General features: G+C 37.7%; 2 protein-coding genes across 3 annotated transcripts in view; one reads left to right on the plus strand and one right to left on the minus strand.

The window, feature by feature from the left end:
• GCSAML (germinal center associated signaling and motility like) overlaps positions 1–9,265 on the minus strand; it is a 46,927-nt gene extending 37,662 nt beyond the window's left edge. Inside the window, exon 1 of one of the 2 annotated variants that reach the window (XM_034647023.1) lies at positions 8,616–9,265. In XM_034647023.1, coding sequence (XP_034502914.1) covers positions 8,616–8,644 — 29 coding nt within the window. In that variant the 5' untranslated portion in view covers positions 8,645–9,265. The remainder of the gene's footprint in view (positions 1–8,615) is intronic. The other variant, XM_034647022.1, reaches the window with a different exon arrangement.
• Positions 1–22,531, plus strand: part of DNAH9 (dynein axonemal heavy chain 9) — a 1,064,222-nt gene that overhangs the window by 481,075 nt on the left and 560,616 nt on the right. The gene's annotated exons all lie outside the window — the stretch shown is intronic.

Below are 22,531 nucleotides of genomic sequence, written 5' to 3' on the forward strand. Positions count from 1 at the left end.
GAGAGTGGGCATCCTTGTCGTGTTCCTGACCTTAAGGGAAAGGTTTCAGCTTTTCCCCATTGAGAATGATATTTGCTGTAGGCTTTTCATAGATGGTTTTTATTAAATTGAGGAATGTACCCTCTATCCCTACACTCTGAAGGGTTTTAATTAGAAAAGGATGCTGTATTTTGTCAAATGCTTTTTCTGCATCATATGGTTCTTGACTCTTTTCTTGTTGATATGATCTATCACAAAGATTGATTTGCATAGTGCACTGGGTGTTATACGCAAATAATGAATCATGGAATATTACATTAAAAAAGGATATACTGTATGGTGACTAACATAACATAATAAAAAATTATTATAAAAAAAGATATTCAGTATGACAAGTTGCCGTTATTTTGGGGTAGTGCATCCTGAAATCCATCAATGGATATACTGAAAGAATAATTCTTGCATTCTGCATGTAATGTGTGTACCAGCTATAGGTTTCTAGAAGAAGGAACACTCCCCATTATTCATTTAATGTTGAACTCCATAGATGAGCAACAGTTAGAATGTTTCGTTTCATCCCCTTAATCCCCTTTGAGAACCACAGAAGGTCCTGGACACAGCATGGGCTCACTTAACATGGAAAAGAGTCCTATAGAAGACCTCTCTCAAGTAAGTAGAGAAGGCCAGTGGGTTTTGGAGTCTTGTTTGGTTCATGCCTAATGATTTAACTTACCTGTTCTTACTGTGAAACTACAATCCTTTAACCTTAATTTCAAAACTTTTAAAAATTAGAATAACAATGTCTCCTTTATAGTATCATTAGGAAGAGTAAGGCCAACATGCTTGCCACCCTTCAACAGCTTCATAAATGTTGTTTCCCTTCCCCATTAATTCCATTGGACGAGAATGACTGAGAATAAAATCTGGAGAGCCTTTGGTACAAGTCCTGTGGCTCTTTTGTTGCATGGCTGACCCCACAGGGGAAGTGGGTAATGGTTGGGTCTGGAGACAGTGAAACACTTTATCATAGAAAGTGAAAGTGACTCATGATGGAGAGTGTGTCTATTTCTTATCGGTTCTGTTTCTTCCATCTGGTACACTTGTTGAGGATCTGACAGCCAAGGAGGAAATTGGGAATTTCCCAACTCAGTATCTCCTCACATAAAATCCATCCCTGCTCTCCCTGCTTCTGTATCTCCTCTATCTCCATATGCGTACAGTATATTCCAAGATTCTCTAATGATGGAGAGCTCTCTGGGAGATACCAGGAGTAACTTTAAATTTCATTTGGGGAAATAATCTTAGCCTTCTCTTACACCACATCTGTGATCTAAATGACTGACAAACATCAAGACAAATCATTGGAAATGATTTTACTTTTACTGAACCTTTTTTTTTTTTAATTTTGGTTGTTCCTGACAAATTTCAGCTCTTTACCATCTATTGCTTGGTATATTTTAAATTTCTTAACTTGTCCATTTTTGTCTGCCATTCCATCTAATGCACAGAGGACAGACATTTCTCCCTAAAATATGAGCCACATTACATCTTTCTCCAATTCACAAATATCCATTGAATCACCAGTTCCTACGGGCCTTTGAAGACTGCATCATCAAATGCTTAACCTCATTTCGAACTTCTTTACCTGTTGGCTCTATTCTTGAACAATATGCTTGTTATTGACAGCTAGTTGTCATTCCTGAACCACCAGATACTTCAAACTCATACATTTTCACATCTTGTCCCTTCAGTTAGGAAAAGTCTTTTCTGACTTTCATTAGCTTGTTAAACATTTGCAGCACAAACCATGCAGCCATTCCTCAAGTGTGACCTTCCTTCTGGCCATTCCAAATCAGAATTGCATTCATTCTTTCCTCTCATTTCTATAGCACATTCTTTGTGCTTCTACCTAAAATACATTAACTTCCTTTTTTTTCTTGCCCTTCAAATATTTTATTTATTTGAGAGAGAGAAAGAGAGAGCATGACAAAGTGCAGAGGGAGAGGAAGAGAGAAAGGATCCCAAGTAGAATCTGTGCTGAGCACAAAGCTCAACCCAGGGCTCAATTTCAGGACCCTGAGATCAGGACCTGAGCCAAAGAAATCAAGCCTTGGACACTTACCTGACTGAACCATCCAGGTGCCCCGTGGCTTTCCCTTTAATCTCACTACATCTTTCAAAGAAGTTTTAAAACTTTGCTTGTCTCAGTTACATATTTTTTATGGGTGATGGGCATTAACACATTAACTTCTTCCCTATCTGTAAAAGAGGCTATGGTGGTATAGAGGAAATGACACATGACCTGACATCAGAAATTTTATCCTCATACTCACTTCACAGTAGTTTACATATTATATAAAATCATCATCCCATAAACCCTGAAAAAAAAAGGAAGACAGAAATTACACTATGACTTCATCATTTAATAGCAAAAGAGACCTTGACAAGTTTTCATCTTCTCTTTATGTCATTTTTCTTAAGCTTAAGCTACAGCATAGTGATTAAGTGCAGTGTATCAAAAGAATCAAAATCAAGATCTTAAAGACCTATCTGCACACCCATGTTCATTGTAGCATTATTTACTAAATAGTCGAGATATGGAAACAACACAAATGTCTCTCCATAGATAACTGGATAAAGAAAATGTGACATATACATACAGTGAAATGTTCATCAGCCATAAAAAAAAGAAGGAAATACTACCATTTGCAATTACGTGAATGAACCTTAAGGATATTGTGCTTAAATGAGATAATCCAGTAACAGGAGAACAAATACTGAATTACCTCACTTATGTGTGGAATTGAATATAGTCAAACTCTCAGAAGCAGAAAATGGAGTGGCAGCTGCCAGGGGCCAGGGAGCTGTTGCCTAATATATACCAAGTTTGTTATGTTGCATGGATAGTTTCCCAAGATCTGTTGTACAACATAGTGCCTATAATTTAGAATACTGTGCACTTCAAAATATGTTAAAAGGATAGATTTCATGTTGAGTGTTCTTCACACACACACACACACACACACACACAAGAACACAAGGAAATTGAAAGTAAGGGATGTGTTTAGTACCTTGATTGTGGTGATGCTATCACAAGAGTTCACATATGTCCAAACTCAACAAAATGTACACTTTAACTATGAGCAAATTTTTTGTCTGCAAATTATACCTCAATAAAACTTAGAGGGGGAGAAAAAAACTCAAGATAACCATCTGTGGGATATGGAGAGGCCAAGTAGGGAACCAACTCATTGCATTAACCTCATGTACTCCTGTCATTTTTGTCTCACTACACACACGCTCAGACTCTCCTCGGGGTCTTTACATATGGTCTTTTGTCTAGAAGCTAATTCTACAGATGGGTTAACCTGCTCATTCTTAATTATGCAGGTCTCTCCTCAGAAGTCAGGTCTCCATATCATCACACCCTTCTTTCTCCTGGATTTCAGCCATAGTACTTATGACCAACTGAATTACATGATTTATATAACTGTTTGCAACCCCTTCATCCTACTAGAATAAGTTCCATGTGGTGGAATCTTTCCATTTTGTTCTCAATCATATCTACAGTGCATTGAATGAGGTTCCTTGAGAACCACCTAATTCCTGGGAGTGGTTCATTGAAACAAAATATATAGCTTAAGAACCTGAAAACAAGGCCAACTTCAGAGCACTGTAAGTAGTTAAATATCAGCTAATACTGAGTAATCCTACCATGTTCTTGCTAACATAAAAGCATTGTTTCATTTTATCTTCACAAACTCTAGGATCTGTCAATATTCATATCCTTACTTTGGGCATGGGAATATAGAATCAGAGAAACCAAGGAATGTATTCAGTACTATAGGAAAAGCAGGATGAGATTTCCCAGGCGAACTTTCATTGGAAACTATCCGTTTCCCTTTTATCTAATTGTATGAGCTCCAAGCAATGCTGCTAACCTGCTTCCCAAAGTTCACCAATAATTTGCTGAGAGAATACAAGAACACTAATTCAAAGGGATACACGCACCCCTATGTTTATTGCAGCATTATCTGCAATAATCAAACTATGGAAGCAGCCCAAGTATTCATCTACTGATGAATGGATAAAGATGTGGTGTATATGTGCAGTGGAATATTACTCAGCCATAAAAAAGAATGAAGTCTTGCCATCTGCAATAACATGAATGGAGCTAAAGAGTATAATGCTAAGCAAAATAAGTCAATCAGAGAAAAACAAATGTCATATGATTTCACTCATATGTGGAATTTAAGAAACAAAGCAAATGAGCAAAGGGAAAAAAATAAGAGAGACAAATCAAGAAACAGATTGTTAATGACAGAGAACAAACTGATGACTACCAGAGGGGAGATGGGGGAGGAGATGGGTTAAATAGGTGATGAGGATTAAGGAGGGCACTTGTTATGAGCATGGGGTGATGTAATGGCAATGTTGAATTACTATATTGTACACCTGAAACTAAACTAATACTGTATGTTAACTAACTGAAGTTAAAATAAAAACTTTAAAAAATGAACCCAAATAATATCCATATATTCCAATTAATTAATAGCTGCCTAAAATCCTTTTAACCTCTAAGATTTTTTTCCCCTCTTGTTTACTTCCCTTGGAATTTATCTGTTAAAGAAATGTTCTGGATTTTGTTGGTTGCATCTGTATGCTATTGTTTGAAATACGTTTCAAATTAAAATTTCCAATTGTTTCAAATATTCTTGTAAGTTGTGGTTATATCTAGATACTTGATCAAATTCAAGGTTGATATTGGAGAAGAAGGATACTCCATAGGTGGTTTGTGGACTTTCCTCAGAAGACACATTATTTTCCCCCTACTTTATTAAGATATAACTGACAAATAAAATTGTTTAGTAATATAAAAAAATTACTAGGGACCAAACAAATAATTAATAATAATAATAATAATAATAACAATAATAATATGGTTCACCAATGAAAGGCGTGCTCTAGACAGAAACTACCCATATTTTACTTACTGAGAATAAAATACCCTCCATCACCAGTAAACATATCCAACTATGCAATTCACATTTATTTATTTATTTACTTACTTACTTACTTATTGATTGATTTCACAATCATAGTACATGAGGGTAATAACAACAACCACGTCATATAGTAGTTATGGAAAAATAATGAGATAATCCTGTGAGATTATTAACACTATGTGGGCAGAGAGAAACCTGAAATGATCATCACTTGTTATTATCAGTGCAAGTTGATACTGTGTTCAGCCCTGTGAAATCTGGCTGCCGGGAAGTGTGTGGGAATGCTGGACTGCAGAGGTCTAGTTCACAGATACCCACAGTGAGACCTCTTGAGTCAATGTCTTCCTCTTTACTTTTTGTGTCTGTATGGATTTTAAAATATAACTGAAACTGATATCACACTGTATGTTAACTAACTGGAATTTAAATAAAAACTTAAAAAACAAACAGAACAGAAACCCAGCAAATGGACTTCTCCGGAAAGTCAGGCCTAGGACCCTAAGCAGAGAGTAATGGCTGAAGAGCAGAATGAGAAGGAGTCTTTGTAACTGCAAATGTGAGCAAACCAAAACATTTCCATCTCTCTGAGTCTAAATGGCTTCACTACAACATGGCTGAATTGAAGCAGCATCCTTTTGCTGCTTTAATATTTATAAAGTAAAAGTCCATGGCTGTTTGCAAAGACCGCCATCTCTATCAGAATATGGTAACAGATGTATGTCAGAAAATTTAACAACCAATTCAGAAAGGGAGATAATTAAATGTGGAAAGTTCCTTTAAGTCTCCATATTCTGAAGCAGATCATTTTGTCCACTGCTTCCCTCAAGTTAGAATTACATATGCTTTTTCAGAATAGCCAAATATCATTTATAGAAAACCTTTCCGTAGAGCATAAGCACAAGTTTCAGGGATGCCCAAGTTTTAAAGGCACTGTCACTGTAATCAAAGGATCCATAATCTGAGACTTGTACATGTGTAATCATGACACTAGGTAGAATATGGTTAGTGTCATAAATGCATATAAACCATTTATAAGTCATAAAAATGTGAAAGAATAATTCCTGGCAAAGATCAGGAAGATGTCACATTTGGCCAGGGCATTGTAGAATTAATATTTTGACAAGTAAAGATGGTTGAAAATGTACTTTGAAGTAAGAGTTTTGATAGCCAAGCTTGAAATCAAAAGATGACCCAGTGTCCATGTGACATATTTATGGTAGAAAGGGCAGAAAAATATATTCAACCAAATTAATTTTACTTTCTTTAAATCCCTGCTTTGTTCTAAGTTCTAGGGAGACATAGGAACTGCAAAGATATATTCAAGGCAACAATTATCCTTGAGAGATTCTCCACTAAACAGAAAACAGTTGATCAGAGGCTCATAGCCAAGACAGATGGTGGAGGCAATGCCCAAAGTGAAAAGAGAACAAGAAGAAGGGAGTTATTAAAACAGAATATGTAAGACCTTAAATTAAAAAATAGGTGGTCTATACTTTACATGTCAAGTAGTGGAAATGGATGTTCCCTGAAACACGGGAGTAATATGATTAGAGTTTTGCCATGGGCAGATCCATCTAGTTGTGTTAAAGAACACAAATGAATGGTCAAAGGGTACATTAAAAGGTGCTCAGCATCACTAATCATCAGGGAAATGCACATCAAAACCACAACAAGGTATCACCTCATTCCTGTCAGATGGCTACCATCAAGAAGAGAAGAGGTATCAAGTGTTGGCAAGGATATAAAGAAAAGGGAACCATTTTATACTATTGTTAGAAATAGAAATTGATCTAGCCACTATGGAAAACAATTTTTAAAATTAAAAATGGGACTACCATATGATCCAGCAATCCCACTTCTGGATATAGAGCCAAAAGAAATGCATACAGGGTATCAGAAAGATATCTGCACTATCATGTTTACTGTAAAATTATTCACAATAGCCAAGATATGGAAACAATCTAAGCATCTGCCAATGGATGAATGAATAAAGAAGATGTGGCAGATAGATGATAGGTAGATGATAGATGATGGTAATGATGATAGATGATAGATTAGATAGATTGATAGATGATAGATAGATAGATGATAGATAGATAGATAGATAGATAGATAGATAGATAGATAGATGATAGATAGATACAGATGATGGATAGATATATGGATATATGGATAGTCCATATATATTATTCAGCGATGAGAAAAAAAGAAATCCTGCCATTTGTGACATGGCATGGCATGAACTTGACGGCATTATGCTAAGTGAAAAAGTCAGATAGAGAAAGACAAATATCACTTCTATGCGGAATTTTAGAAAGCTAACTCTTAGGAACAGAGGGTAGAATAGTGGTTATCAGGGCTGGAGGTGGAGGCTTTAGGGAGATACTGTTTAAGAGTACAAACTTGCAACTCATAGATAAATAAGTCCTGAAGATCTAATGCACAGTTATTATAATCAGCAACATGGTATTGTAAATTTAAAACTTTCTAAGGAACTAGATCTTAATTATTCCAATCACAAAAATAAGTGATAATTTATGTGATGTGATAGAGGTGTTGGCTAATACTATGGTAGTAATCATATTGCAATATATAAATGTATCAAACCAACAAGTTGTACACTTTAAACTTATATAATGTTATATGTCAATTATATCTTAATTTTTTAAAAAAAATCTAGTCGTTATATAATATAATAAGACTGGAAGGAGTTAGGGTGAGTGGATGGGAGAGTGGTGTGCTATAAAGACAATCTTTTAAGATTAAGCAAGCTGTAAGAAGAATACTGTCTGTTTTCCATATCTATTCTACAACTTCAAAAGCATTCAAGGGTCACATGGGTGGCTCAGTCAGTTAAGTGTCTGCCTTTGGCTCAGGTCATGATCCCCCTGGGATCAAGTCCCACATTGGGCTCCCTGCTCAGGAGGGGAGCCTGCTTCTCCCTCACCTGCTACCTGCCACTCCTCCTGCTTGTGCACACTCTCTCTCTGTCAAATAAATAAATAATATCTAAAAAAAAAACATTCAAAGATGAGGAAGGCTAAAAATCAACAAGAGAAAGCAGTACTTAAAAGCATTTGAGTACATTATTTTGCATCCATAATTTTCAAGAACCTGTTTATTCTCATGCAGACCCCATGAAGTTGATGAATGGGAAGTTAAACCGTATACCCAGATGAAGATAGAAATGTATAGAAAGATCCAAGTGACTACAGCCTAGGGTTTCTGGATAAAATGCAGAATGCACAGTTAAATTTGAATTTCAGATAAACAACAATTTGTTTAGCATAAGTATGACCTATGCAATAATGCTCCAAATATTGCATAAGGCATATTTACACTAAAACAACAACAACAACAACAAAAAGAGTTTGCTTATTTGAAATTCAAATCTGACTTGGCAACCTGTTATTTTTATTTTCTAAATCTGGCAACCTACCATAGTTCCAAAGTAAGGCAAAAAGAGTGAGTAAACTGAGGTGGCGAGGGGTCACTCCGTGATCTTAAAGAATGCTGTCTTCAGGTCCAAACCTCTTAAAGCACCACTGTCTCACTGTTCCAAATGCATACACCCAGGCTCCATACACCCCTGTTCTTCCAACGAAAGGCCCTGCCCAGCTTCAGTCTTACCTGAATTCTCTCAGGAGGTAATTCCCCATTCTCTCACTGTGACTCTGCTTTTCAGCTCCTGAGTTTCACTCCACTTTCGGCAGTGATGGGCACAATATGAGGCAGGACTTTGCATCTGACCACTGGCTTGTGCTCTTACCAACCATGAGCTGCCAAGGGACAGGCATGGTAGAGAAGGCAGGAAACATTCTGAAGGGGAGGGGAGAAGAAAGGCACATGGGTAAAAAAAAATATATCAGGCTGAAAGAATAAATCTAACACTCCGGGTTCACTTTGCTTTCAAGGGAACTGCAGGATTGGAGAATCAGAAGAGGTAGGGACTTTCCAATTCTTCAGAAAGCTTAGATCTCCAGAATACCAATATTCCGTCCTCTTCCATACACACAAAAAGAAAGCCTCTTGTAAGGAAAAAAAAAAAGTTAGAAATAAAACCTGTTTGCTCCTCAGGTTATAAAAATTAAATCAAATGTAAATGTCTCTCCTAAAAGCTCTGATACTTCAAAAAAATGATAATAATAATAAAATGGGAAAGAAAGCGAAAAAGAGTATGAAAATAGAAGAGTATTGATGTTACATAAACTAGGTCAAGGAGTAATTGTTCTTCCTGTTGTTGTTCCAAGGCTAGCATGCAATGGGGAAGGAGACAGGGCCTGACAGACCCATCTCTACCATCTGTTCCCCCACTTCCTCCCCTACACTACCCACCAGAGCCACAGAGTACAAGCTGGCCTCAGTGATAATTTCATGCAGGCAATTAGCTGACTGCTGACCCTGATCTGTTGCTGTTGAGGGAATGAAATAGTTTATTCATATTGTTTCTCACCCAGTGGAGTGCAGAACAGATTAAAACTTCTCATTTTTTTTTAAAGATTTTATTTATTTATGTGACAGAGAGACAGCCAGCGAGAGAGGGAACACAGCACGGGAGTGGGAGAGGAAGAAACAGGCTCCCAGCCGAGGAGCCCGATGTGGGACTCGATCCCAGAACGCCAGGATCACGCCCTGAGCTGAAGGCAGTCGCTTTAACCACTGTGCTACCCAGGCGCCCATAAAACTTCTCATTTTATCCAACATGAAATTGAAGTTGGAAATTATGTGTTCATCTAACCCAATGTTTTGTTTTGTTCTGTTTTNCTGTGCTACCCAGGCGCCCATAAAACTTCTCATTTTATCCAACATGAAATTGAAGTTGGAAATTATGTGTTCATCTAACCCAATGTTTTGTTTTGTTCTGTTTTTAAACCAAATGAAGGTATCAAGTGTGAGGAAGTTTGTTAGAGCTATCCGTTGGCAGTCTCAGGGGTCTCAAATGCTTTGCAGTCATTTCTAAATTTTGTATTACTATTTTATGTTTCAATCATAGCATGGGAAAAAAGTATTTGAAGCAGGAGTGTCACAAAACCATGCTGGGTTTATGTTTTACCTAACTCATGTTTGAGAACCTATGTACTAAAACCCTGCATCCCAAACTTTCGCATCTTACCAATCCTCAGAAGGCTCTGTTAAATACTAATTCTGACTCTGTCAAACTAGATTCAACATTCTGCCTTTCTAACAAGCTCCTGCTCTTCCTTTGAGTAGCTAGACACTAGGCCAGCAACCCTCAGAGCATGGTCCCAGACTGGCAACACCAGCTTCACCTGAACTTACTAGAAATACAAATTCTTAGGTCCTAGCTCACACATACCTGCTGAATCAGAAACTCTGTGAGTAGAATCCTCCTGTGGCCTGCTGAAATTTGAGAAGCGCTGCAATCAGCTTTCTCTTGTTCTGATTATTCATGAATAAAGTCATTAATGCACAAATGCTCAGTTAAGTAGGTCCCTGTTGGGTTTCAGACACTAAATTGCCAGGAATGGCCAGCAATCCCTGTGCCATCAGATGAAAGATTACTACAAACTTTGCTGTAAAAAAGAGAAGACAAGGGGATCACCGCTCAGAGGCAAAGACTCTTTGCTCTTCTCTGCTCCCACTTTTATTGGTCCTTCAGGATAATAACAAATCCTTATCACTGTTTCTCAGTACATGATGTGTGACCAGGGGTCTCACTGGAACTAGGAGGATCTGTTTACAGGAAAGATATGAGATGCTAATCTTCCAGTTCTACAAGTTCTGCTAAACATAGCCTAAGGGACAATGCATACATCTCTTAGATCACAGGACAGCTATTTGGGCTAAGAAAGCTTCTGGGAAGGCAACTCCCCATGGCATTCCAGTGGCAGAGTGGTCACACAGGCCTCCGCATTCCAAAAACCTATATGCCCTTCTCCAAAACCTTCCATCGCTCCCCTCTCTGTGTTACATTTTAGCAAGCCAGGTATTATGACTGATTTCTTGCTCTACATTAACCCCAACACTAAATGATAGAGATGTGGTTACTCAGAATATTTTTAGTTTCCTCAGCCTCTTTAACTCCCCTTTCTGCTCACACTAGCATGAATCTATCTGGAAAAGGACAAGACTTTAATTCCACTACCAGTGTCTAACCAGTGGACATCCTGGAAATCATCCTCTTCTGTAGGATGGATAGGATATAAGGAAGTGAGTTTTAGAGAACTGTAAAGTATTCTGCAGGAATGCTGGCAGTGACTATTCATTAACCACAATAGACATGCACACATCCAACTTCATTTGGACTCTCACTGCCATGTAGAAGAGACAGTAGTCTTTTCAATGCCAGTGTTTCAACTTACCCACTGGATGCAAGTCATTTATATCTCTACAGTTCTGTCGGTTAATATCCTCTACTTGTTTGTTATCCTATTTGGTCTCACTACTTAGTCTTCTGCCTATCAACAAGTTCAGGTTTTACACAAAATACTATCTGGTGACTCTTATACTCAAAGAAATATCATCTAGGTTTGGGCTTTTAAAGTCAGGAATTTTGAATGGGAAAAATCAGTAGCCAAGAATACTTTATCCAGCAAGGCCATCATTCAGAATAGAAGGAATGGTAAAGAGTTTCCCAGGCAAACAAAAACTAAAGGAGTTTGTGACTGCTAAACCAGCCCTTCAAGAAATACTAAGCACACTCTTTCAGTGAGAAGAACAAAAAACAACAAAGACTGCAAAGGAACAGAGAAAATCTGCAGAAACAATGACAAAACAAGTAATAAAATGGCATTAAATATGTATCTATCAACAATTACTCTGAATATAAATGGACTAAATGCTCCAATCAAAAGACATAAGTTGTCAGAATGGATAACAAAACAAGGCCCAGCCATATGCTGCCTACAAGAGATTCAAGTTAGCCTAAAGACACCTGCAGATTGAGAGTGAGGGGGTGGAGAACCATGTATCATGCTCATTGACATCAAAGGAAAGCCAGAGTAGAAAATGCTTACATCAGACAAAGTACAGTTTAGACTAGACACTAACAACAGATGAAGAAGGGTACTGTATCATAATTAAAGGGAGTATCCATAAAGATCTAAGAATTTTAACTATGCCCCTAACTTGAGGCATCCAAATATATAAAACAATTAATAACAAATACGAAGGAACTTATTCATAATAATACAATAATAACAGAGGATTCTAATGCCCCACTTACAGCAATGATAGACCATCTAAGCAGAAGATCAACGAGGAAACAATGGCTTTGAGTGACACACTGGACCACACAGACTTAAAAGATACATTAAGAGCATTTCATTCTAAGCAACAGAATACACATTCATTTCAAGTGCACATGGGACATTCTCCAGAACAGATCACACTAGGTCACAAATCAGGCAGGCTTCAAGAAGTAGCAAAAATATTTAGATCATATCATGCATATTTTCTGAACACAATAATGGGAAACTTGAAGTCAACCACAAGGAAAAATTTGGAAAGACCACAAATATATGGAGGTTGAAGAACATCTACTAAAGGATGAATAGGTCAACCAGGTTGGACATCTCCTGGTTGGAAATTAAAGAGGAAATAAATACATGGCAACAAATGAAAATGAAAACATTATGGTCCAAAACCTTTCGGATACAGCAAAAGTGGCCATAGGAGGGAAGTATAGAGCAATACAGGCTTTCCTCAAGAAGCAAGAAAAATCACAAATAAACAACCTAACTGTACACCTACGGACCGCAGAAGAAAGATAATAAAGATTAGAGCAGAAATAAATGATACAGAAACAAATAAAACAAACAAAGAAACAAAAAAAACCACTGTAGACTAGATTGATGAAACCAGGAGCTCCTTCTTTAAAAAAAATAATAAAATTGATAAACACCTAGCCAGACTTATCAAAAAGAAAGGAGAAAGCACCTAACTAAATAAAATCACAAAGGAGTGAAGAGAAATAACCAATACCATAGAATATCACGAAAAATTATATGCAAACAAATTTGACAATCTAGAAGAAATGGATAAATTCCCAGAAACGTACGAACTTCCAAAGCTGAAACGGGAAGAAATAGAAAATGTGAACAGACCAATAACCAGGAAAGGAATTGAATCAGAAGTAAAAAATCTCCCAATAAAAAAAAGTACAGAGCCAGATGGGTTACCAGGGGGCATTCTACCAAATATTCAAAGAGTTAATACCTATTCTTCTCAAACTGTTCTAAAAAACAGAAAAGGAAGGGAAAATTCCAAATTCATTCCATGAGGCCAGTATTACCCGGATACCATAACAAGAGAATGTCTCCACTAAAAAGAGAACAACATCCTAATGAAACTGGGTGCAAAAATTCTCAATAAAATACTAATGAATCAAATCCGGCAGTACGTTAAAAGAATCATTTATCATGATCAAGTGGGATTTATTCCTAGGCTGCAAGGGTGGTTCAATATTCACAAATCAATATAATATACCATATTAATAAAAGAAAGGATAAAAATCATATGATCCTCTCAATAGATGCAGAAAAAGCATTTAACAAAGTACAATATCCATTCATAATAAAAATCCTCAACAAAGTAGGGATACAGGGAACATACCTCAAAATAGTAAAGGTCATCTACAAAATCCCAGAGCTATTATCATCTTCAGTGGGAAAAAACTGAAAGCTTTTCCTCTACAGTTGGAAAAAAGAAAGGTATGTCCACTCTCACCTCTGGTACTTAACATAGTACTGGAAGACCTGACCTTAGCAACCAGACAACAAACAGAAATAAAAGGGATCCTAATCACAAGGAAGAAGTGAAATGTTTTGAGGTGACATTGATGAGGGAACAGAAGGCAAGTTGAGGGCAAAGCAGAAGCTGACACCCTGCAACCCCCCCCCCACCATGGGATGTATGCAACATTCCTCAGGCACTCCTCCCTGCCCTAAAGGACAAAGAAACAGTCCTTACTACCTACAGTCCATTGACAAGTCCTTGAAACAGGCATGGTGACATTCCTCTAGGAACTCAGCTGCCTCGATGTTAATACTTTGCTAAGGGCAAAAGGCAGTCCTAGCCTGACGCCCTTCCCTCCACCAAGATCCTATAAGCCTACTTCAACATATAAAAATTCCTTTGGAAACTTCCTTTATCTCTAACTGCCCAAGATACGTATTGGCAATCATCCTCCAAGCATATGGCCCACCGATATACATCTGAAGGGTCTCATGACTCAGGTTTTATTGGATGGTAATAAATGACCTTTTCCCAGCAGCAGCTAGCCCCCTCAAGGTCCTGGAGACCTTGCTTCCAAAATTCCTTAGAGACTTATGCTATCCCTAACCCCCTCCCAACTTGAGGGTATATAATGGGCCATTCCTCACAACCCCGGGGCAGCAGCTCTTTCTGCCCATGGGTCCTGTCCCCGTGCTTTAATAAACCACCATTTTGCACCAAAGACTTCTCAAGAATTCTTTCTCGGTTGTCGGCTCCGGACCCCACCCCCCTGAACCTCACGTATATTCCCCAACCTCATCAACATGATATTCTACATAGAAAACCCAAAAGACTTCACAAAAAAATTGCTAGAACTGATACACAAATTTAGTAGAGTCACAGGATACAAAATCAATGTACAGAAATCTGTTGCATTTCCATACACCAATAATGAAGCAGCAGGAAGAGAAATCAAGGAATTGATCAGATTTACAATAGCACCAAAAATTGCAAGAAAACTAGGAAAAAACCTAACCAAAGAGGAAAATATATGTACTCTGAACACTATAAAACACTGGTGAAAGAAATTGAGGATGACACAACAAAATGGGAAGACATTCCATGCTCATGGACTGGAAGAACAAATATTGTCAAAATGTCTACCCAAAGCAATCTACACATTTAATGCAATCCCTATCAAAATAGCACCAGCATTTTTAACAGAGAACAAATAATTCTAAAATTTGTATGGAACCACAAAAGACCCCAAATAGCCAAAGCAATCTTGAAAAAAAAAGCAAAGCTGGAGGCATCACAATTTCAGACTTCAAGGTACATTACAAAGCTGTAATCAAGACAGCATGGTATTGGCACAAAAACAGACACATAGATCAATGGAACAGAACAGAGACCCCAGAAATGGACCCACAACTATATGGTCAACAAATCTTGGATGAAGCAGGAAAGAATATCGAATGGGAAACAGTCTCTTCAACAAATGGCATTGGGAAAACTGGAAAGCAACATGCAGAATGAAACTGGACCACTTTCTTATACCATACACAAAAATAAATCCAAAATGGATTAAAGACCTAAATTTGAGACAATAAACCATTAAAATCCTAGAGAAGACCGCAGGCAGCAACATCTTCCGACATCAGCTGTAGAAACTTCCTACTAGATAAGTCTCCTGAGGCAAGTGAAACAAAAGTCAAAATGAACCATTAGCACTTCAAGATAAAATCTTGTGCACTGCAAAGGAAACAATGAACACAACTAAAAGGCAGCCTAAGGAATGGGAGAAGATAATTGCAAATGACATATCAGATAAAGGGTTAGAACCTAATAATACAAAGAATACATAACACCCAACACCCAAAAAACAGATAATCAATTAAAAATAAGCAGAAGCAGGGCACCTGGGAGGCTCAGTAGGTTAAGTGTCTGCCTCCAGCTCAGGGCATTATGCTGGAGTCCAGGGATGGAGCCCTGCATTGGGCTCCCGGCTCAGTGGGGAGTCTGCTTCTGCCTTTGCCCTTCACTCTGCTTGTGCTCTCTCTCTCTCTTCTCAAATAAATAAATAAAATATTTTTAAAAAATGAGAAGACATGAACAGATATTTTTCCAAAGAAAACATACAGATGGCCAACAGACACGTGAAAAGATGCTTAACATCACTCAGCCTCAGGGAAATACAAATTAAAAGCACAATGAGATACTGATGAGGGAACAGAAAGCAAGCTGAGGACAAAGCAGAAACTGACACTCTGCAACTCCCCACCCCCATGGGATGTGTTTGGCATTCCTCAGGCACTCCTGGTGCCCCTAAAGGACAAAGAAATACTTAACTTATAGAGACCACAATCCTGTAAGACTTGAGTCTCCCTCAGTTTACAAATGTCTAAGCAGTTAACAAGAACAAAGCATTTCTATCAATAACCTAGCTTCCAGAAGGAAATATAGATACAATTAAATGTCCTTATAATCCGCAGCCTCCAGGAAGTTCCCAACTATCTTCATGTTAATGCCTTACTAGAGGGGTAAACAACCTTAACTTGACAATGGCCAGGCCTCCAGTATCCTGTGAGTCTTCTTTAACATATGAAAGTACTTTCTCAACCTCCCTTTTTCCTTACCTCCCCCAACTGCATAGTATATAATCAGCCACCTCTCACTACCTGGGGGCAGCAGCTCTTTCTGCCTATGGGTCCTGTCCCCGTGCTTAATAAACCACCATTTTGCACCAAAGACAACTCAAGAATTCTTTCTTGGTCTTCGGCTCTGGACTCCACCCCACTGAACCTCACCTATATTCCAAAACCTCATCAATGCTACCTCACACCAGTCAGAATGGCTAAAATTAACAACTCAGGAAACAACAGGTGTTGGTGAGGATACAGAGAATACAGAGAAAGGGGACCCCTCTTACACTGTTGGTGGGAACACAAGCTGGTGCAGCCACTCTGGAAACAGTAAGGAGTTTACTCAAAAAGTTAAAAATAGAGCTACCCTATGACCCAGCAATTTCACTAGGTATTTACCCAAAGGACGCAAAAATACTGATTCAAGGGGATATAGGCACCCTGATGTTTATAGCAGCACTGATGAGGTTGTGGGATTCAGGTGAGGTTCAGTGGGGTGCAGTCCGGAGCCGAAGACAAAGAAAGAATTCTTGAGACGCCTTTGGTGCAAAATTGGTGGTTTATTAAAGCACAGGGACAGTACCCATGGGCAGAAAGAGATACACTGCAGTTGTGAGAGGTGGCTGATTATCTACTATGGGGTTGGGGGAGGTAAGGAAAAAAGGGAGGTTGAGAAAGTACTTTCATGTAAAAGAAGACTTGAGGATATTGGAGGCCTTGCCATTGTCAAGTTAAGGTTCTTGACCCCTTTAGACGGTGTTAATAGTAAGATAGTTGGGAGCTTCCCAGGGGAATGTGACTTTCCTCCTATCACGTGTCCTTGTCAGTGGGCTGAAGGTTTAAAAGAAATTCCATTTCATTTACATTTACTTCTGCCTCAGCTTCCCTCAATTTTACGGGCTTCAGGAAACTGAATTATGGGTCTCTGGAAGTTAGGCTATTGATAAGAAAGCTTCTTTCTTGTAAATCACTAGGACATGTGTAAACTGAGGGAAACTCAGGTCTTGCAGGTTTGTGATCTCTGTCAGTTAACCATTTGTTTTTCCTTAGCCTTAGGGCAGCCAGGAGTGCCTGCGGAATGTCGCTTACCTCGCATCGGGTGGGGGGGGTGTTGCAGAGCGTCAGTGTCTGCTTTGTCCTCAGCTTGTTTTCTGTTCCCTCATCAGCACTATCAGCAATAGTCAAATTATTGGAAAGAGCCCAAATGACCATCAACTGATGAACAATCTGATTGTTTCCAGAGGGGTGGTGGGTGGGTGATGGGTTAAACATGCAATGGGGATTAAGGAGGGCACTAGTGATGAGCACGGAGTGTTACACCTAAGTGATGAATCACTAAATTCTACTCCTGGAACTAATATTACACTGTATGTTAACTAACTGGAATTTAAATAAAAACTTGAAACTTGAAACCAAAAAAAAAAAAAAAGAAAAAGAAAAAGAAAAAAAGGAAGAAGAAAAGAAGAAGAAGAAGAAGAAGAAAATAACAATCTAAGTCCAGTTTGTAAGATTGCCTGCCATTTGTACTCCTAAAAATGCTTTCTAGCTTCCAGACTTTTCTGAATTGTTTCTTTCACATTTTAAATTATTCTAAAAGCTGGGGCACCTGGGTGGCTCATCAGTTAAGCATCTGACTCTTGGTTTCAGCTCAGGTCATGGTCTCAGGGTTGTGAGATCAAGCCTCACGTCTGGCTCCATTCTCGCCATGAAGCCTGCTTGGGATTCTCTCTCTCCTTCTCCCTTTTGCCCCCCCCCCACCACCCTGTTCTCTTTCTTTCTTAAAAAAAGAAAAAAAAATTGTTATAACACAGTACATATTCATTGGAATTTAAATTATGCATCTTAACAACCAAATCAAATTATGTTACAGACTATGTTGTATTTATTTGAATAATCCCCCACTGATATAGATGTAAGAGATCTTCAAATTCTCTACACTACAAATGATGTCACCATAGAAGGTCACCACCTTCTCTATAATTCTGGTACATTTGTAAGAAAATATTATAATAGATTCCTAGTGGAATTGCTGTTCAAATGATATTTATACACTATTTTAAAAATAGAAAGTAAATAGGCCATTAAAATTATTTTTAAATGCTTTCCTATCCCAGAAACTGCTTAAAAAGTCATATGTTCCAGGACTGGGATTTTGTGATATAGTCTTAAAAATAAAAATCATGATCAAGATAAACAAAAACAGGGGCTCCTGGGTGGCACAGTCATTAAGCGTCTGGGATCGAGCCCCACATCAGGCTTCTCTGCAGGGAGCCTGCTTCTTCCTCTCCCACTCCCCTGCTGTGTTCCCTCTCTTGCTGGCTGTCTCTATCTCTGTTAAATAAATAAAATCTTAAAAAAAAAGATAAAAACAAACAACCAGATACACACACACACACACACACACACACACATTTCAATTGTTATGAGTCTCCTTCCTGGCAGTTTCACCAACAGGGAAATTTAACTCATCACAGGACAGGAGATGAGAACTAGGCATCACAGAAAGAAAGACATTGTCAAAACCATCATATCTTCCAACTTATTCTCTTAAGGCTTATTTATCTTTCTTAAAATTCATTTTCTCTCCCCTAAGTGGTCTTTGACCCCTTACTCTCCCTGTTAAGATGGCACTTCATTGGATAGTCACTTCCTTTCCGTGATGCCCCATGAAGGTAAAATTCAAAATTAATAAATTTGTATACTTTGTCTCCTGTCAATCTGTCTGTTATCTGTTTAATTCATAGGACCCCAGGAACTAAGTTTTTAATAAAGTTTTTATTAAGTTTTAACTTAAGTTTTTCCTCAATTGCTTGGCTATTCATTATTATTGTTATTATTATTACTACTATTTTGTGCCTAAGAATTTTGAAATTAGTCTAATTGGTCCTCATCAGGAATTTGTGGAGAATGTAACTTGGTAGTCATAAAATATTTGCAAATGTAGAAGAAAATTTTCCTATTATGAAGCCACTTGCCTGGAATATATCACAAGCATGTGCTATATTTCATCCAGTGCTGCTGCCCGTAAATGACCAGAAACTTTGAAGGACACAAAAGTTGAAGCTAACAGTATTGGAAGGTTTGAGGAGTCCTGCCCACCATCCCTTTTAGAATCAATACCTAACTGAAAACATTTGCCTGACTGATGAATGTTGCAGTTTGGTTTATCAAACTGTAGAGATTGGTGGCCTCGTTGTGTCTTTCCAGAACGCAAGTGTTCAACCCCTTATCAAATGTATGATTTGAAAATATCTTCTCCCATTCACCAGGTTGCCTTTTCATTTTATTGAATGTTTTCCTTCACTGTGCAAAAGCTTTTTATTTTGACGAAGTCCCAGTAGTTTAATTTTGCTTCTGTTTCCCTTGCCTTAGGAGACCTATCTAGAAAAATGTTGCTGTGGCCCATGTCACAGGTGGTTTCAAGTCTCACATTTAGGTCTTTAATCCATTTTGAGTTTATTTTTGTGTTTGGTGTAAGAAAGTGGCCCAGTTTGACTCTTTTGCATGTAGCTTTCCAGTTTTTCCAATACCATTTACTGAAGAAATTATCTTTTCCTCATTGTAAATCCTTGCCTCCGTTGTCATTAATTAATTGACCGTATATTTTACATAATAACCATTATCATTACTACATTAGCAATACTACAAAAAAGTCGTAGTAATGAAACCAGTACTGACATAAAAATAGACAATGGGACAGAATAGAGGGCTCAGAAATAAATCCACAATTGTATAGTCAACACCAAAATAAATGAACAATATGATTTTTAAAATGGGCAGAGGACCTGAACAGACATTTTTGCAGAGATGACATCCAGGTAGTCAACCGGCTTATGACCAGATATTCAACATCACTAGCATCAAGGAAAACCAAATCAAAACCACAATGATATATCACCTAACTTCTGTCAGTTTAGCTATTATTATAAAGACAAAAAAATAAGAATTGTGGAGGATGTGGATAGACGGAACATGCATGCACTGCAGGTAAAAGTGTAAATTGGTGTAGAATGAAGTTTCTTCAAAAATTAAAAATAGAACTACCATATGATCCAGCAATTCCAGTTACTGGCTTTTCACAGAAAGAAAATGAAAATGCCAATTTGAAGAGCTATGTGAACACCTATGTTCATTATATCATTTTTTACAATATCTAAGGAAGCAACCTAAATGCCCATCAATAGATGAATGGACAAAAATGTGGGGTATTCATGTACAAATATATTTGCATATATTCATATATCTCATACACAAAGGAATATTACTCAGCCATATAAAAGAATGAAATCTTGACAATTTTGACAACTTATATGGACTTTAAAGGTTATGCTAAACGAAATATATCAGACGGAGAGAGACAAATACCATGATTTAACTTATATGTGGAATCTAACAAATGAAATAAATGAACAAAACAGAAATAGACTCATAGATATAGAAAAAAAAAATCTGCTGATTACCAGAGATGGGGGGTGTTGGGGGTGGGTAAAATAGGTGAAGGGGGTTAAGAAGTACAATCTTTCAGCTATAAAATAATACAAATCTTAGTGATTTATGAATCATTGAACATTATATCAAAAACTAATGATGTACTATACCTTGGCTAATTGAATTTAAATAGCAAAAATAAAAAATAAAATTCTTGATTGTCTTTTCTCTTAAAAAAAAGAAAAGAAAATCTATAGCAACATGTGCCAAAACTTACTGTAATGAGCAAATATTTCAGACTCGGTCCTCCACTGCATGATAAATCTTTGAGTAGAGACTTGATTCTTATGTTCTGTAAACAGCGTTTGGCAGTATAAAAACTTAAAATGATGTTTTATTCATAAAAGTAATCATTAATTCAAAAAAAAGTAATCATTAATTTGATTAGAATGAAACTGTAATTATTCAATAGGGAAAAAATTCTCCAAAGAGTCTTTCTCTCCAGTTTTACTCCCCTGACATATACATCACCGTCTATCTCCCTCCTGAATGCTCCAGACGATAACATGAGTGTCTTGTGATGACACGGGTTTTATGACACACTAGGTCCTTTGAGAGTGGGCATATAGTTCTCATTCTGGAGACACCGTGAGCCATCCTCACTCCTTTTCTAACAGTTTTCATAGGGGTAAAATGTGTTTCTTTCTAACTTAAACCTATTCTGATTTTAAAACTTCAAGAATGTGTTCTTTAGACATGCATTTGAACAGAATCTAACACTTCTGCCACCAATGACTTGGAGGTTTCCAGTATTTTTGGGCTTCTCAAATCCCATGGCTACCTTCCTACTTTTTAATGCCACATCCATTGAGTTCATGGGTTTTGCCAATCTTTAAAGTAAAAAACTCCCCATTTTCCGACATTTCCACTCTCCATACAGGGCGATGCTGCTACCAGCTCACCATCAGTAAGTGACATTCTTGGGTTTATTTGTTTGTTCACTTGTTTGTTTTTTACAGTATTTAAGATGAACTGGGATCACAGAGTTTCTGGTAATTCCAGTTAAGGTTGACAAACACGGATCCATTTCAATAACCTGACTTGTTCTTCTTGAGGTCTTTGGTATTTTGGCAGGTTACCTACAGCCAGGAGTAGAGTTTGGGAAAGCATAATTGATTTAAAATTTGAACTCGAAATGTTTTCACAACTGTCACTGTGCTATCTTTCTTTGTCATAATGTCACAAGACTTGGGGTGAGATCACATTTTCAAGAATGATTATTTATTTTGACAGTTTGGTGAATCTCTGTGAATGAACAAACCTCCTCCTTTACTGGGAATGTTATTTTTGTACTAAGAATCTGAATGTCTTGGGTGTAGCTCCAGTACCAGCACTGAGCAGCTCTGGGACTTGGGGTAAACCACTGAACATTTCTAGAAATAGATCAGAACACCACAAAGGTTTCTACTTCCTCAAAAATTCTACTGAACTGTTACCTCGTGATTGACCTTATACTGACAGGCCATCTCTTGGTGACGGTAGTACATTTTCTTCATATGTGAGTCCACAACGTTTACATATCTCCATGGAGGGGACACTTATATCCACAGGGGACAATACAATTTTGAGTTTTGCCTTTTTCTATGTCCTCATCAGCTCATCTGAAATGACCCTCTATATGGAGAAATCACCTCATTGTGTCATGACTCTGTTGCTCATATCTGTCCTTATATACTTCTCTCTCACATCCACATTATGAAGCCACCCATGTCCTTGCAGCTCTTGATACTTCCCCAGGTT

This window comes from Ailuropoda melanoleuca, chromosome 17, assembly GCF_002007445.2.
Source record: "Ailuropoda melanoleuca isolate Jingjing chromosome 17, ASM200744v2, whole genome shotgun sequence".
In the NCBI taxonomy this organism is placed as follows: Eukaryota; Metazoa; Chordata; class Mammalia; order Carnivora; family Ursidae; genus Ailuropoda; species Ailuropoda melanoleuca.